Source organism: Amphiprion ocellaris, chromosome 2 (genome assembly GCF_022539595.1).
Source record: "Amphiprion ocellaris isolate individual 3 ecotype Okinawa chromosome 2, ASM2253959v1, whole genome shotgun sequence".
In the NCBI taxonomy this organism is placed as follows: domain Eukaryota; kingdom Metazoa; phylum Chordata; class Actinopteri; family Pomacentridae; genus Amphiprion; species Amphiprion ocellaris.
Genome location: NC_072767.1, coordinates 37503210 through 37520894, shown reverse-complemented (window position 1 = coordinate 37520894; position 17685 = coordinate 37503210). Strand labels below are relative to the sequence as shown.

The following is a 17685-nucleotide window of genomic DNA, read 5'->3' as shown; positions in this document are numbered from 1 at the left end:
AATCCATTATTACAATTTTCTGTCATTTTCTGTCCAGAGAACCTGACTAAAGTATGTAGGTAGTTTATTTCCAAACTGGACTGCTGGTAACAGCAGGTATCATAAAATCACAAACTGATAAACAGCAATGAGACTGACAGCACTGTTTCACCTGCCACACTTTAGTCTAAAACCATAGTATTGACTTTAACACAAAGCAGTCTAGATAAAAAGCATGAATTAAATCCATGTTTAAGTGATGGACACACACGTCAAGTTTTGCAAATCTGACAAAGTCAATGTACGGTGGAAAGGACAGCAGGAATGTGGCTCCCAGGGATTGTTTAAAACAAAATTGTGTGGACATCTTTGGGATTTATTTGTTTATTTTAGTTTTCAATATTTGAATACACAAGATTACTTTCATAATGTACCAGTATAACCAAGTTTATTGGAAAGGGGTTAAGGAGAAAAAATTGATCAAAATTATGTTTTACCCACACAACAGAAAAAGAATAATATAGATGTTCCTGATGATTGCTGATATCCCTTACAAGATGAATGTAGTTCCACACAGTGGATCAGTGTGATAGTTAGTTGTTTATCTTGGTGTGGCACAGAGGCGGTAAGGTTTAGGACAAAGAGTGAGTCCCAACTTGTACTCCAGACTGGGCTTCTCTCCAGCAGGCGCCGAGAATGAAAACCTCTGAAGGAAGGAGGTGAAAAAGAGGAATAACTCCATCCTGGCCAGAGGTTCACCAAGACACACTCGCTTACCTGAGAATACATGATGCAACAGGTGAGTTTCAATCACACTATACACAAGACATTTACTTAGATCATAGATGATTACTGTATTTCTTGGACAAACTACCGAACCACTGATCCTACTCCCAACACAGATCCTTACTAACCTAATAAAATAAGTATTGTACTTGGTGACTAAGGCAAATAATGACGCAGAATCATTTTCACCATTGTCATCCTCTTAAAACCCTTGGCTAAGAAGAAATTGCAAAAGGATTAAAAATACTGACTCACCTGCAGAAAAAGGAAGAAAGGCCTCTCGCTTCCTAAATTTACCGTCTTCATCTAGAAAATGCTGAGGATTGAAGGAGTGTGGAGTGTCCCACATGGACTCATCATGTAGGACTGAATTGAGTGTTGGCAGGATCATGGTGCCCTGAAAAAAATAACCCAAATTAAATAGCTTTATTAAACAGATGCCTCTGTTGTATCTGTTGTACTTGGTTTGTCATGCATGCTTTAAAATAAAAAATAAACTTTAATAACTTCTGATCAATCTCTATCAGCAGATGGAGGAAGCTCATTAAGACCACTGCAAGAAACCTGTTAACTGGTAGTTTAGAACCAGGTGCACCACAGTGAAATGGTTGTTTTCGACGTTTTAGACAAGATTGTAGAATGTTGTCATAGATGAACAACAAGATTCTACAATGTTGTCATCATTTGAAAGCAAGATTCTTGACGAGATTCTAAGTGCTGTCACAGATCAAAGGCAAGATTCCAGTCAGTACTCTAGAATGTGGTTACAGTTAGAAAGCAATATTCTAGAATGCTGATGTTCATCCATGAATATAGATGACAGGTATGATTCAAGAATGTTATGTATACTGGCAGACAGGCTGACTTCTGAAAACAAACAACAAGCAAAACACTCACATGGAATAATTCTTGTTAACACGTGGATTGTGTACCTTTGGGATTGTGTACTTATCCAGTGTGGTGTCCTTGCTTGCCATGCGGGCCACATTGAGTGGGAGGATGTTGCCCATTCTCTGTATTTCATGAATAACTGCATCAGTATAGGGCATGTTTTCTCTGTCAGTCATGGAGGGCTGTCTGGATGAACCAATCACAGCATCTATCTCAGCCTGGACTCTCTCTGCACAACATGAAAGTAAAAAACATAAGTCTGTGCACTGAGGAGATGACTGAGGGGGGGAAATTACACATCACACACCTTCTCTCTCAATACAAGACTAACTTGTGAGAGACCTCTGACAATAAAAAGTCAAAGCAGGACACTTATACAAGATGTAAACATGGAACATACTAGTCATATACTCACTCTGTATGTCAGGATAGTGGATCATGTACAGCAGCCCCCAGTGTAAAGTCGTGGTAGTAGTTTCAGTTCCAGCACCAAACAGATCAAGAGTGCAGTAACACAAATTCTTGAGCTCAAAGCCAGCATCTTTGTCCTCCTTCTATCAGTGACACAAGATGCAGAAGCAGGAGTCAGTTAAAATACACAATTAGAAGAAGAAAAATAACAAAAAAACAAACCCTCACCTCTCCCATTTCAATAAGGAAGGAGTCGATGTAGTCTCTTGGTGATGAGGGGTCGAGGGTTTCTCTGTGTTCTTTGATCTTGATTTGAACGAAGTCAGTTAGGTTCTGCATCAAAGTGAACATCCTCTGATGAGGTCCAGGCAGCCATTTCATCAGCCAGGGTACCATGTTGTAAATCTGCAGATTCAGTTATTAGATTTTGGATAGGCAATTAACAGTTGTTGCATGTCTATCTAGTTAAATTATTTCTAGTGGATAATGATTTACCATAATGACATTAGCTTTTTCATATTCATATTACTGTTTGTCATTGTGATCCACTTACTAACCATTTAAGAGTTGTCTTAGTTTGATAAATAACATTACACTCCCCTCCAAAAGTATTGAAACGGTGAGGCCAATTCCTTTATTTTTGCTGTAGACTGGAAACATTTGGATTTGACATCAAACAATGAATCTGGGACAAGAGATCAACATTTCAGCTTTTATTTGCAGGTTTTTACATTTTGACACACAACTTAGAAGATAGCATTACTTGAAATGGAACACCAAATTTTTAGGTGAGCCAACGTATTGGAACAGATAGGCTTAAAACAGATTGAAGTGAATAAGACTTAATATTTAGTTGCAAATCCTTTGCTTGCAATAACTGCATCAAGCCTGTGACCCACTGACATCACCAAATTTTTGTTAAGCTTTTCCAGGCTTTCACCACACTTTCACCCACCACTTTGGTAAAGGTTCATCTTTGTTTTGTCAGTTCATAAAACTTTATCCCAGAATTTTTGAGGCTCATCTCTGTACTTTTTGGCAAATTCCAGCCTGGTCTTCCTATTCTTCATGCTAATGAGTGGTTTGCATTTTCTGGTGTAGCCTCTGTAATTTTGTTCATGAAGTCTTCTGTGAACAGTAGATTGTGATTCCTTCACTCCTGCCCTCTGGAGGTTGTTGCTGAGGTCACTAACAGTCGTTTTAGGGTTTTTCTTTACAGCTCTCACAATGTTTCTGTTGTCAACTGCTGCTGTTTTCTTTGGTCTACCTGTTTGATGTCTGTTACTTAGTACACCAGTGGTTTCTTTCTTTTTCAGAACATTCTAAATGGTTGTACTGGCTATGACCAATGTTTGTGCAATGGCTCTGATTGATTTTCCATCTTCTCTCAGCTTCACAATTGCTTGTTTTTCACCCATAGACGGTTTTCACCTCTAACTACAGATGCAGTCTGTACAGGCAAAAGCTAAATCTGAAACTGAACATAGACATTGAGCATTATTTAATTTTTTTTTTTTATAAAGTTACTTTTTTGGCCTTTTTGTCGGCTTTTTATTGGATAGGCACAGTGAGAGAGAGACAGGAAACAGGGGAGAAGAGTCAGGGGAAGACATGCAGCAAAGGGCCGCGAGCGGGAATCGAACCCGGGCCAGCTGCGTCGGGGACCAGCCCTGTACATGGGTCACCCGCTCAACGCGTTGAGCTATACGGGCGCCCTGAGCATTATTTAATATTTGAATAATCAGTGCAATAGGACACACCAGGGCAACAAAACATGCCTGTCAGTCACATGTTCCAATACTTTTGCTCACATGAAAAATGGGTGGGTTCAAACAAAAGGTGCTACCTTCTCAGTTGTGTATCAGATCCAGATGTAAATACCTGGAAATAAAAGCTGAAATGTTGATCTCTTGTCTCATATTCATTGTTTGATGTCAAACCCGAATGTTTTCAGTCTACAGAAAAAATAATGGAATTGGCCTCACTGTTCCAACACTTTGAGTGGAGAGTATATGAATCACAGCTGTAGAGTGTTTACTAAGGAGACTTACCTGCGCCCACACACCTCCCTGTATGTACAGTAACTCATTGAATTTCTGAAGAATAGACTCATACTGCTTATCATTGTACTCAAATCGATGCCCAAACACCAAACAACAGATGATGTTGGACACAGCACTGTTTATCATTGACTGGGCATTAAAGGGCTTCCCTGCAAAATAAAGACCAAATAAGATCAGACACGGAAGCTTAGACCTCTGCAAAACAGTCTCAATGTTGCAAAATGACAAGTTTGTTCAGAAATATTTTAAAAATTATGAGAAGTCCTGTATCATTGCAAAACAAAAGGGATTTATTGTACCTTGGTGATTTGCAAACGCCTCTGTGAGATACCGACACTCCTCCTGGATGAATAGCTCCAGAGTCTTCTTGCCCAGACCAAAGTTTCTGAGTGTATGAAGAGCAAATCTCCTCTGCTGCTTCCATGGATTTCCATTTGATATCACAATACCTTTTGCAAACACAAAACAGCATTAGACCAGACGTAATCAGCTGCTGCTGGTCTTTGTAAACACACCAACTAGCAACCAACAAAATGCAAAAAACACCACCGTTATTCCCAAACAATTCAGCGAACACTGGTATGGAAGGACGATCCGTGAAGTCTTCTCCTCGATGGACCAGGGCTTCTTTCACAAGCCTGTAGCCATTAAGGACCACAATCCTTCCACCAAAGAGACGGATGGTGAAAATGTTTCCATATTTCTCAGCAAGCTGAAAAACAGACAACAGATTGGTGTTGTGCTCAAAAATGTACTGGCCCCATGTAGACAACTGCCTCATGTTTAATCTCTGGATTTGGCTGCTTTTTTTGACACTGGTGAGAATGAAAGCTTCTCAATAATGTAAACGTCTCATAAAACTCAGGTGTGGGAGGAGTTCAGAGAGGCTATGGAGAAGGACATTTCTTTGGCCACATGGAAGTTCTGGCAAATCGTGTAACACCTCAGGAAGGGGAGGCAGGACTTGACCCAGGCTGTGTACAGTTGGGGGGGTGGGGGGGACTGCTCACCCAGACTAGGGATACCGTCAGGCGGTGCAAAGTGGACTTTGAGGAACTCCTTAACCTGGTAAACATGTCCTCTGCTGAGGAGGCAGAGCCTGAAGACTCAGGTGAATTTGGTCCATATCCGTGGTAGAGGTCCCAGAGGTAGTTAAGAAGCTACTCGGTGGCAAAGTGCCAGGCGTGGATGAGATTTGCCACGAGATGCTAAAGGCTCTGGACACTGTTGGACTGTCTTGGCTAACACATGACGTGCCTGTGGAGTGGCAGCCCGAGGTGGTGGTTCCCGTTCTTAAAAAGGGGGACGGGAGAGTGTGCTCCCATTATCGGGGTATCACACTTCTCAGCCTTCCTGGGAAAGTTTACTCTAGGTTGCCATGGACAGGATCTCAGGCACAATCAGGGTAAGGAGGGTGTTTGGTTTTGGGACCTTAGAATCACGTCTTTGCTTTTTGCAGACGACGTGGTACTGTTGACTTCATCAGGCTGTGATCTTCAGCACGCACTGAAGTGGTTTGCAGCTGAGTGTAAAGCGGCTGGGATGCAAGTCAGCACCTCCTAGTTGGAGGATATGGTCCTCAGACAGAAATCAGTGGATTGCTATCTCCAGGTTAGGGGGAAGTTGTTTGCCCAAGCGAAGGAGTTTAAGTATCTCGGGATGTTGTTAATAAGTGATGGGAAAATGGAGCGAGTGATGGATGCACTAGCTTGATGCATCAGCAGTAATAGGGACACTGTACCAGACCATTGTGGTGAAACGAGAGCTGATCAGAAAGGTGAAGCTCTATATTTACCAGTCTGTGTGTGTGTGTGTGTGTGTGTGTCTATATATGTATATATATATATATATATATATATATATATATATATATATATATATATATATATATATATATATATATATATATATATATATATATATATATATATATATATATATACATATATATATATATACATATATATATATTTCTAATGTTCACTAAACATCCTTGTTTATTTTGACTTGACAAACATTTTTATGTTGTCACTTAAAATATCAATGACAAAGTAAATTTTAAACTTTTGTCCTGTAGGCCCTCAATTGCAAAATAATTTGCAATAAGCAAACTGTTTTAAAAGAAAAATCTAAAATAAATTCTATATGTTTTATATCATTTTCAGGTTTCAAGAGTTCACATTTAGTTGTGTATTAACAATTTAGTAGTCTGTTATTTATTTTAATTACCCTCTGAACATATGCAGTTAAGCATACCTGTTGTGTATACCTTATATAGGTGATAAAAATATTGTTTTCTTCTTTTTCATCTCACTCGGGATTTTTCAATATTAATTATTATTTTAAATTATTTGAATTATTTACTCACTCATAAATTACCGTCAGACTGGCTTATTGTGAAATCAAGTTCACTAGAACGTCACTTTTATTGCCTGCTATAGACACGTACCGTAAAACACCCTGGGCGCCAGTTAGACTGTTAATGTTTTGGCGTGGCAGCATTGTTTACTCAGCAGATCTTGTCTGAATTTGTCCAACAGTAGCTTTGAAATGTTGCCTTCAGTTGTAGCTTTTCTCCAGATATCTAAACATAAATATAAATTTATTTCAGTGTGCGTGCTCGTACCTCTGTGAACTGGAGGTGAATCTTTGAAGCTTTGATGCGAAACAGGTCACCAATCAAAGGAAGAGCCCAAGGACCAGGGGGGAAGTTTCTCGGCACTCTGTACTTCCAAATATCAGCCAAGAGCAGAAAAACGCAGAGAAATATTAAAATGCTCCTGCTGTCCATCCATTCCAAACCGAGAACACTGAATATCTGCTCCATGTCTCTGCTTTGACTGCAGCTTCCAACACTGAGCAGAAGTCAGCACAGGTAAAGGTAAAACTAAGATAACAGGACTTTGGAGCTGCTGCATGTTACCTAACCTCATTGATTTTTGCTCTCCAGAGACAGAAGAACCTTTATTTGGGCAAAAAACAGCAATATCATAGTAAAAAAAACAACAAAAAAAAACTCTTCAACAAGTAAATAACCTGTTAAGTCCAGCATTCATAATGCATACTTGGCATGGGATTTATGTAAAACACTGAGGAAAATGACGATAAATATATTTTTGACTGTCAAACACTTGATTTTCTGTATTTTAGTGATTTAGTGATCACCTATTTGTTCCCTTTCTGCATCACTGTATGCTGGAAATGTCTTCATTATTGCAAAGAAAAACACAAAATTCTAAATAAAGTAGATTATAATGCAGGCAAGTTGTCAGAGTTTGTGCGTTGCTTTAAAGTAATAAACTTCTTTTTGAGGTTTATGCACCAATTTGCTCCTTTTCTGTGCCAATTTTGTGGTGGAAATTTCTTCATTTACTTAAAGGAAAACACAAAAATTAAGAAAAGAAAAAGGAGTATAGTGCAGGAAGGTTGTCAGACGTTCCATGTTGCTTAGTCTGAGACATAGCTTAGTTGGTTTTATGGTTATTTTAGTGTGGTGATAGCACTTACTCTCAAATGAAGGCTCTGAAAACTTCTATCACTGGTCAAGGTATCCTTATTTTTCTGATTTTCTTTCACTAGCTATTTTCCATCTCTAACTTTAAAAGCTGCACAGGGAAAATCCAGAGGTTTGCTGATAACATATCATACTTTCTGTACCTGACAAACAGCACTGAGAGTGACTGTTTTGTCCCACTTGCCAAACACTGGACTGAATCTAACACACAGCAGAATGAAAAGCATATATCAAGTTTTAACAAGTCTGACAAACGAAGTGTGCAACGTCGTGGTAAAACTGCCTTGAGTCCTATTACCTGAAAAATAAAACACTGACAAGTGGCTTGGTAATTTTATCTATTTTAATATGAAGAAAAACAAAATTTGTCCAGAATCTCTCTTAAAGGGGAGTGCAAGAGACTTATTTATGGTACAACAGTCAACACAAAACTTTTTGCCCACTGGCTTGTTTTGTTTGGTTGTCAAGTTTGCCTTATGGGATCATTATTGACCATATCAGAAATTCTAGGTCTTTAAGTCTGAGTAAGATATAAAAAATGGATAATCTATGAGCTTACAACTGAGTTTGTTTTTACAGCAGTGAAAAGGAATGAAGTAATGTGGTGAGGAGTGAATTCTGTTAAAAACGTAAATGTTTGCAGGATTTATTTCATATTTGAACACAGTAGATTATCTAAATAATGTGGAAGAGTTTATTGAAAAGGTTGAGAAGAAGAAAAATGCTTCCAAATGCTGTTTTACCCACACTACAGAAAAAGAATAATATAGCAGATTTGCTTGGTGCATTACAAGAGAAATGTATTTAAACACAGTGATTCAATGTGCTGAGAAACAGACGTGGTTCAGGATAGTTAGTTGTTTATCTCAGTGTGGCACACAGGCGGTAAGGTTTGGGAGCATGAGTTCCTGCCAGTTTGAACTCCAGACTGGGCTTCTCTCCAGCAGGTGCCGAGAAAGAAAATCTCTGAAGGAGGGAGGTGAAAAAGAGGAATAACTCCATCTTGGCCAGCGGTTCCCCGAGACACACCCGCTTACCTGAGAATACACAATGCAGTTAAGTTTTTTTCACACCATTTTAAAGATATTCACTTTGGTCACAGATTATTACTGCAGCTCCAGAACAAACTCAGGATATCATATGGTGCTTTTCCATTAGCGCCTACTCGGCTTGACTCTACTCGGTTTGTGAGGTTTTCCATTAGGGCGTAGTACCTGGTACCAGTTACTATTTTAGTACCTACTTGGCCGGGGTTCCCAGCGAGATGAGTTGAGCCGATAATGTGATGTCTACAGGCCATTGATTGGACAGGGAGTGACGACACTATACAGCATACATATTTTAATACCTAGTAGCGATAAATTGCAGCCATTACAGGGTTGTACACTGGACTGATATATGGTAACTGTAGCCAGCTAGCATTAGCTTACCCTCATATGTTGTCTAGTTCATGTCCTCTTGTCTTCAGCTTGATACTGCTCTACCACCTTCCAAACTCTCCTGTTCTCCTGAGTGTTTGGACTCACCGCCCTCAGCTTTCTCTGACTCTCTTCTTTTACTTTGAATATGACAAAAAGCCATAGACCGAGCAGCAGGTGTACCATCGCCTCATTGGTCCGGCCGCCGTGCTATGACGACTCCGTCCACGACCAAGTGGTACTCAGTTGTTATGGAAAATGACCTAAACTGAGTCGAGTTGAGCCAAGTAGGTGCTAGTGGACAAGCGCCTTTAGAGACATGATCCTCTCCCAACTTAATAGCCACATAATACAAATAGTCACATGGCAAGCAGTTGATGGCAAGCAAAGGCATGTAGTATACTTTTGTTATTTGGCCTCTTTAAAATCTAAAACTACTGACTCACCTGCAGAAAAGGGAAGGAAGGCTTCTCTTTTCCTAAATTTACCATCCTTGTCCAGAAAGTGCTGAGGGTTGAAGGAGTGTGGAGTTTCCCACATGGACTCATCGTGCAGGACAGAGTGCAGTGTAGCCATTATCATGGTGCCCTGAAGAAATAACGCTGTTAAAATGATATATAAAGCAGCTATCTCCAGTATTTATTCTAGTAATTGCTAATGAACATCAGTAAAAGGTCCAGAAGTGCTGCAAAATGGATTATTGTGCTATGTTACAAGGTGTAAAATGCATGTAATTAGGAATCATCTGCCCAAAAGTGCAGAGATTATTTTATGAGTTTTAGCCAGGAAGGTATATTGGTGTAGTGTATGATGTCAGCAGTTAAACTTTTTTTTTGTTGATCTATAACAACATTGTAGAATCTTGTGTTTGATCTGTGACAGAATTCTAGAATTTTCACTTAAATGCTCCTTTTGATCAACAGAGCACTTGCATTTGATCTTTGTGTACATCCTTGTCCAGAAGCTCACCTTTGATTTCTGAAAATATTCTAGAGTCTTATTGAGAGGCTTTTTAGCCCCAAATAACTCTGTAGGGCAATTACCAAGATGGCTGCAGAGTGGCAAGACTTGTCTCAAAGGACTTTGGTGGAGCATAAATTGCAGCTTTTACAAAGAAACATTGTCAAAGGCAAGGTTGTAGAGTGTTGTCATAGATCAATGACATCAGAGTTGAACAACTGATGATAAAAAAATCTCATTTAAATGCTAAGCTACTACATGAAACACATGCATCAACCAATGCTTAACATGTGGATTGTGTACCTTTGGAATTGTGTACTTATCCAGCGTGGTGTCCTTGTTTGCCATGCGGACCACATTGAGTGGGACAATGTTGCCCATTCTCTGAATTTCATGGATGACTGCATCAGTATAGGGCAAGTTTTCTCTGTCAGTCATGGAGGGCTGTCTGGATGAACCAATCACAGCATCTATCTCAGCCTGGACTCTCTCTGCACAAAGTGAAAGGATGAAACAATATCAGTCTGTGTGCTCATCCCACACTTTCTCTCCCAATACAGAACTGACCTGTGAGAGACCTCTGACAATAAAATATCATAGCAAGACGTTTCGAAAAGATGCAGCGATGGCAGATATTACTCATACACTCACTCTGTATGTCAGGATAGTGGATCATGTACAGCAGCCCCCAGTGTAAAGTAGTGGCAGTAGTTTCAGTTCCAGCACCAAAGAGGTCCAGAGTGCAAATACACAAATTCTTGATATCAAAACCAGCTTCTTTGTCCTCATTCTATAAGTGACACGAGACAGAAGCTGGAATCAGTTAAAATATACAATTAGAAGAACAAAAAGAACAAGGACAAAACAAAGCCTCACCTCTCCCATTTCAATGAGGAAGGAGTCGATGTAGTCTCTTGGTGACGAGGGGTCGAGGTTTTCTCTGTGTTCTTTAATCTTGATTTCTATGAAGTCGATTAGCTTCTGCTGCAAAGTGAATATCCTCCAATGAGGTCCAGGCAGGCACTTCATCAGCCAGGGTACCATGCTGTACATCTACAGAGCAGGAAAACAGTTATTAAATCATCTGACAGGTGGGGAATATTTGATCCGGTCTGTAATGTCCGACGCGGTGGGCAAACGGAGGAAAGAGCTGAACATTCGGCTCGGTTTGTAATGTCCGATGGGGGACACGTCAGGCGAGACGAATTGACGAGACGAATACCAATCGTGCGACGTCATACGACGGGGGTGGGGTGGGGGGTGGGGGGATCCGAATATTCGGATCTCAACATCAATATTCACATACCACCGTCACGACCGAATATTCGGGTATTCGCATGTTTGGGTCCAGCCCTAGTATCCAAGGCATACAGCCTGATCTGATGTACAAACACCAAGTAAGTCATAGAACTTTGGACTAGAGTGCTCTTATGTACACTTATGAACAGTCTGATGCTGGACAATTATGTTCATTATGGACAATTCCTGACTAGCACAGAAGTCCCAGTAATGGAACACTGCTCAGATTCAGGTCAGGAAGGCCACTCCTCTTAACCACGAGTGTTGAAGTCTCTCGGCAGAACTTTATAGTCTCCGGGTGAAACCTTCTTGAGGATACCCGCCAGGTACTCCAAGAAGGCTGGATAATCTGAACTGCTATTTGATGCAGGAGCACAGATAACAGTCAGTCAGCCCACAGTCACAGGTAGGCAAGCATCTGTGGAATGACCTCCAACAAAGAAGCACTGATTTGTGTTTGTAAACTGCTCTTTGTCTGGGCCCCTCATCTGGTACCATGAGATACCCAACCCAAGCTTACAGTATGCTCCAGACAACATGGCTGGGATGCACAAATCTCTCCACTGTGGTGATTCAAGAAGGTCCTTTTACAATATTATTATTAAAAACTGTATTGGCCTGTGTGTTCTGGATGACTGATTAAAGTATGATTGTACAATACTGTAGTCTGTTCACAAAGGATACTCACCTGTGCCCACACACCTGACTCCAAACCTATGAGCTCATTGAAGGTCTGAATAATAGCTTGGTGCTGCTTATCACTGTACTCAAATCGATGCCCAAACACCAAACAGCAGATGATGTTGGACACAGCACTGTTTATCAGTGACTGCGTATTAAACGGCTTGCCTGTAAAATAAAGAGAAAATGTAGATCAGACACAGAGGGTTTATTAAAAAAGAATGTCATGTGAAAACAGATTTAGGAACGTGCATGGATCTGTGCATACTGACCTCATGATAACTTAATTAATCTTATGTCAAATGCCTAGTTGCTTCAGATCTAATTCAGAGAATAGGGATGTTCCTTTAACTTAAGACTGTTGCCATATTTGGATCCACTATTGTGTTGGTGTATGCGTCTGTGCATAAAGTTGACAGGAAAAGGCAATCTTTATGTAATAAACATAAAAAATAACAGAAAGTAATGCAGTTCATTATAAACCAGAGTAATTTCTGTGCCTTGCTGAGCTGCAAAAGCCTCCGTGAGATAATGACACTCCTCCTGGATGAACAGCTCCAGAGTCTTCTTGCCCAGACCGAAGTTTCTGAGTGTATGAAGAGCAAATCTCCTTTGTTGCTTCCAGAGATAACCATTTGACATCACAATGCCTTTTGGGAAAACAAATCAGCATTAGACCAGAAATAATCCAGTCCTGCTGGTGTCATTAAAAACATGAGCTAGGAACATTTAAAATAAAATGCAAAGAACACCACCTCTATTCCCAGTCATTTCCTCAAATAACGGTACAGAGGGACGATCTACATAGTCTTCTCCTCGTTGGACCAGGGTTTCTCTCATAAGCTTGTAGCCATTGATGACCACAAGCCTTCCACCAAGGAGACGAAGGCTGAAGATGTTTCCATATTTCTCTGCAAACTGAGCACAGACAGCAGATTGGTGTTGTGGCGCAACACTGAGGTGACATATCTTCTGCTTAAAAACCACTAACCAGTGGGTGTTTTATGTTTTCATCTCTGATTGTGGCTGCTTCTACTGACATAATGACTATGATAGCATCTTTAAAATGCAATTTTGCTACTGATGTAAATCAGTTTGTTCTTCTATTCTAAATTCCCTTGCAATTATCCCCAGGTACACCATTTCATTCCACTACTACATCCTATGAGATACTACGAAAATACAGCAAAGCCAAATCAGGGAGCACATCTGTTCCTTGTTCCCTGAATCTCTGCATCCACTTCAGTTTGCTTACTGACTGAACAGATCCACAACTGATGCCATTTCCCAGCTTCTGCACACCAGTCCCACTAATCTGGACAGATCAACTCTAATGCATAAACATAACACCCACACACCCACACATGCACCCACAGACACACCCAAATACAGCTCTTGCACAATGTACACTGCACTTGAGTCTCATTTAGTCTCACAGTGACTTTGCATTTCATACTGTATGAGCATGTGAGAAATGAAAGCTCTTAAATCTTCTTTTCTGGCCACTTTATTGCACTTGAGTCAATGATTTCTTGTTTCTAATATATATATATGTATGTGTGTGTGTGTGTGTGTGTGTGTGTGTGTGTGTGTGTGTGTGTGTGTGTGTGTGTGTGTGTGTATATATAAAATCATAAAATTCTGAATGTATACACTAATGCTTCTATTTTTTCCTATTCATTATTGCTATTGCTATCATTATTACTGTTGTTGTTATGTATGGATTCGTACCTCTGTGAACTGTAGATGAAGTCTTGAAGATTGGATGCGATGCAGATCACCAATGAAAGGTAGAGCCCACGGTCCGGGAGGGAAGTTTCTCGGCACTCTGTTCTTCCAAAGATCAGCCAAGAGCAGGAAAACACAGAAAAACATAATAATACTCCTGCAGTCTAGCCAGTCCAGGCCAAGAACATCATATACTGTCTCCATTTCTTTGTTTATTTTCACTGAATTACTTATTTAAGTTCAAACTGAGCTTCCACCATGAAGGAATGTCTGGCTTGATAAACAGCTTCTAACAACACAGGATAACAATCGCTATTTTATATCCAACTCTCACTGCTCCGCGTGGCTGACCTTCAAAATAAAAGCATGTTACTGAGATCTTTACCCAATGTAAAATATCTATACCACAGTGTAGAAACTAGAGATGTCCGAGAATATTGGCCCACTGATATTATCAGCCCAATATTGGCATAAAAATGTGATATTGGTCAATATTGTTCTGGTTTTTTTTTTTTTTTGCCTATCTTGAAAACCGATAAAATAATGCCTGGATTTGCCAGCATTTTTTACCAGTGCGCAAATGATCACATGACGCAGTTTCATGATGTGATTCACATCATCAAACTGCGTCGTGAAATGTGTAAAGTGCATTGCCGTCATTTGGCTCGAAAAAATAGATAGGACATTACCAATCAAATTCGTCTACCAGTGCAATAAGGGAAATGCAGCTTTTGCTCTCAACCAAACTAATATCACTAGCCAATGGGAAGTAGAGTGGGGGTGGGTTTTAGAAAGAATTTGATATCCCGCTGCAGGTGAGTCCATACCGGCACTCGAAGTGCGCAGTATTCTGCAAAGACTTCTCAGTCGTTGTGTTATTTCCGACTGAAGTCCACAGCAGTGGATTTGTAGCAGGAACGCAATCATGTGATCGTCAGCAAGTAGCGGACGTAGTGTTCACTTGTCATAGTTACAGTGACGGCGTGGTGCTATTTCTCAATGAGACAGAAATCTTTAACAAATCCCTGGATTCACACTATAAGCCGCAATATTCTATGACGTGTTTAGAGCGACATGCTATTCTATGATGTTTTTAGAGCGACATGCTATTCTATGACGTTTTTAGAGCAACATGCTATTCTATGACGTTTTTAGAGCAACATGCTATTCTATGACGTTTTTAGAGCAACATGCTATTCTATGATGTTTTTAGAGCAACATGCTATTCTATGACGTTTTTAGAGCAACATGCTATACTATCATGTTTGTTGAACGACATGCTACTATAACCCACGACTATAACCCAAAAACACACTGCAGTAGCACCCTAAACTAAAACTACCAATGGGTTCCCTGTTTTCCTTTGTGAACAATTCAAAGGTCCCTCTCTATCTCCCCACACATCCACCAACCACTGGAACACATCTCCAAAGTTCTGCTGGACCAGCTCAGCTTCCCCTCAGAAGAAGTGCTGCCACCTGCCAGATGAAGGAGCCTTTTGAGAGGCAGCTGGCATCGTGATTGGACTGTACTTTGGTCTGTTCCAATCCAGCTTCAGCTCCAGAGACGGCAGGCGGGACGAGTCAACGGAGGCCGGGTGGACGAAGGCATGAGCTGAGTACAATCCAGAAAACAACAGAGGAGGAGTGCAGCGGCCCAGGGCCAGAACAACCAGAGTAGCATGGTATGTCTCTTAGAAAACATCATAGTATAGCCTTTGGTATGAAAAAACGCCATCGTATACATCGTAGATTGTACAAATAACAAGTCAAAGGAAAGAGACATACATTGTAGAATTGTAGTAATTGTGGGCTGACTGATTTACTGATTATCAGAATTTTAATTTTTACTGATTTACGGTAAAAAATTAAAAAATGGCGCTACTTTGGCTCTGAACCTTGATCTAACTGTGGTCGCTCTGTCTTCTGGAGTGATTTGATTGGTTACACGTCACGAATAAAACTCCTTTAACTTAACATCTGTAAACAAAACAAAAACGTATCACAAAGATTTCTCTTAGAGTTTGTGTTCTTCTAAGTTTAAGTCCAAGATTTTAAATACTTGAAGTTACTGCAAATGAATATCTACTCCAAATGTCTCACTAATAATCATTATCAGCCTTAAAAACCCACAAAACACCCCTCTATACTTGACCACACTTAGTACAGTCCAGTTCCCCCTTCTATAAATCTGCTTGGAATCTTCCACTTCCTGTTTGTCAAAGTGGCCTTCGACCTGGACAGGTTTTGCTGGAGCTCATGCAACAAACATTTTGGGTAAGTGCACTTTAATATGGATGGATGACGCTGAATTAGAGTCTGTTTTAATGAGACTGAGTTAAGATGTGCAGCTCTGTCATTAAATAGGAAATTATTTCTCAGAATTCACAGAGAAAAGTCTGAAATGTTTGCTACGCCAAAATTCATGATGGGTTTTTTTTTCAAGGAAAACCTTTCTGGAGTGTTTTTCACGCCCTCCTTTACATTATTTCATCATATGGCACGTTTTTACAACATGTTTGAAAAATGGCATTTTTTTTCGACGTAGTATAGTAAGGCGTTTTTTTTGCACCAAAATTCATGTTTTTTTTTTTCAAAGAAAACCTTTCTGGAGTGTTTTTCACGCCCTCCTTTACATTATTTCATCATATGGCACGTTTTTACAACATGTTTGAAAAATGGCATTTTTTTTCGACATAGTATAGTAAGGCGTTTTTTTTGCGCCAAAATTCATGATGGTTTTTTTTTTCAAAGAAAACCTTTCTGGAGTGTTTTTCACGCCCTCCTTTACATTATTTCATCATATGGCACGTTTTTACAACATGTTTGAAAAATGTCTTTTTTTTCGACATAGTATAGTAAGGCGTTTTTTTTTGCGCCAAAATTTAGTTTTTTTTTTTTTTCAAAGAAAACCTTTCTGGAGTGTTTTTCACGCCCTCCTTTACATTATTTCATCATATGGCACGTTTTTACAACATGTTTGAAAAATGGCATTTTTTTTCGACATAGTATAGTAAGGCGGTTTTTTTTGTGCCAAAATTCATGTTTTTTTTTTTCAAAGAAAACCTTTCTGGAGTGTTTTTCACGCCCTCCTTTACATTATTTCATCATATGGCACGTTTTTACAACATGTTGAATAATCGTGTTTTTTTGCGCCAAAATTCATGATGTTTTTTTTGTCAAAGAAAACCTTTCTGGAGTGTTTTTCACGCCCTCCTTTACATTATTTCATCATATGGCACGTTTTTACAACATGTTTGAAAAATGGCTTTTTTTTCGACATAGTATAGTAAGGCGTTTTTTTTTGCGCCAAAATTGATGATGGGTTTTTTTTTCAAAGAAAACCTTTCTGGAGTGTTTTTCACGCCCTCCTTTACATTATTTCATCATATGGCACGTTTTTACAACATGTTTGAAAAATGGCATTTTTTTCGACATAGTATAGTAAGGCGTTTTTTTTGTGCCAAAATTGATGATGTTATTTTTTTTTTCAAAGAAAACCTTTCTGGAGTGTTTTTCACGCCCTCCTTTGCATTATTTCCTCATATGGCACGTTTTTACAACATGTTTGAAAAATGGCATTTTTTTTCGACATTGTATAGTAAGGCGTTTTTTTTGCGCCAAAATTGATGATGTTTTTTTTTTCAAAGAAAACCTTTCTGGAGTGTTTTTCACGCCCTCCTTTACATTATTTCAACATATGGCACGTTTTTACAATATGTTTGAAAAAAGGCTTTTTTTTCGACATCGTATAGTAAGGCGTTTTTTTTCCACCAAAATTGATGATGTTTTTTTTTTTCAAAGAAAACCTTTCTGGAGTGTTTTTCACGCCCTCCTTAACATTATTTCATCATATGGCACGTTTGTACAACATGTTTGAAAAATGGCATTTTTTTCGACATGGTATAGTAAGGTGTTTTTTTTGCGCCAAAATTCATGTTGGATTTTTTTCAAAG

General features: G+C 39.5%; 2 protein-coding genes across 3 annotated transcripts; both read right to left on the bottom strand.

The window, feature by feature from the left end:
- Nucleotides 1-347: 347 nt before the first annotated feature.
- LOC111564718 (cytochrome P450 2J4-like) lies at nucleotides 348-6996 on the bottom strand. Of its 2 annotated transcripts, XM_023264479.3 has the most exons (9): nucleotides 6757-6995; nucleotides 4680-4842; nucleotides 4430-4579; nucleotides 4119-4279; nucleotides 2296-2472; nucleotides 2072-2210; nucleotides 1698-1885; nucleotides 1021-1162; nucleotides 348-756 (listed from the first exon to the last, which is right to left on the bottom strand). In XM_023264479.3, exons 1-9 carry the CDS (start codon nucleotides 6955-6957, stop codon nucleotides 581-583), a joined length of 1497 nt encoding a protein of 498 aa, XP_023120247.1. In that variant the 5' UTR covers nucleotides 6958-6995; the 3' UTR covers nucleotides 348-580. The 2 variants fall into 2 exon arrangements, with proteins under 2 accessions (XP_023120247.1, XP_054860877.1); XM_055004902.1 differs by lacking the exon at nucleotides 348-756 and having other exon boundaries at nucleotides 1022-1162; nucleotides 1663-1885; nucleotides 6757-6996.
- Nucleotides 6997-7969: 973 nt separating this feature from the next.
- On the bottom strand, nucleotides 7970-14030 carry LOC111564682 (cytochrome P450 2J4-like). Its single transcript, XM_023264404.3, has 9 exons — nucleotides 13734-14030; nucleotides 12758-12920; nucleotides 12503-12652; nucleotides 12010-12170; nucleotides 10899-11075; nucleotides 10674-10812; nucleotides 10326-10513; nucleotides 9509-9650; nucleotides 7970-8681 (listed from the first exon to the last, which is right to left on the bottom strand). Exons 1-9 carry the CDS (start codon nucleotides 13932-13934, stop codon nucleotides 8506-8508), a joined length of 1497 nt encoding a protein of 498 aa, XP_023120172.1. The 5' UTR covers nucleotides 13935-14030; the 3' UTR covers nucleotides 7970-8505.
- Nucleotides 14031-17685: the final 3655 nt, after the last annotated feature.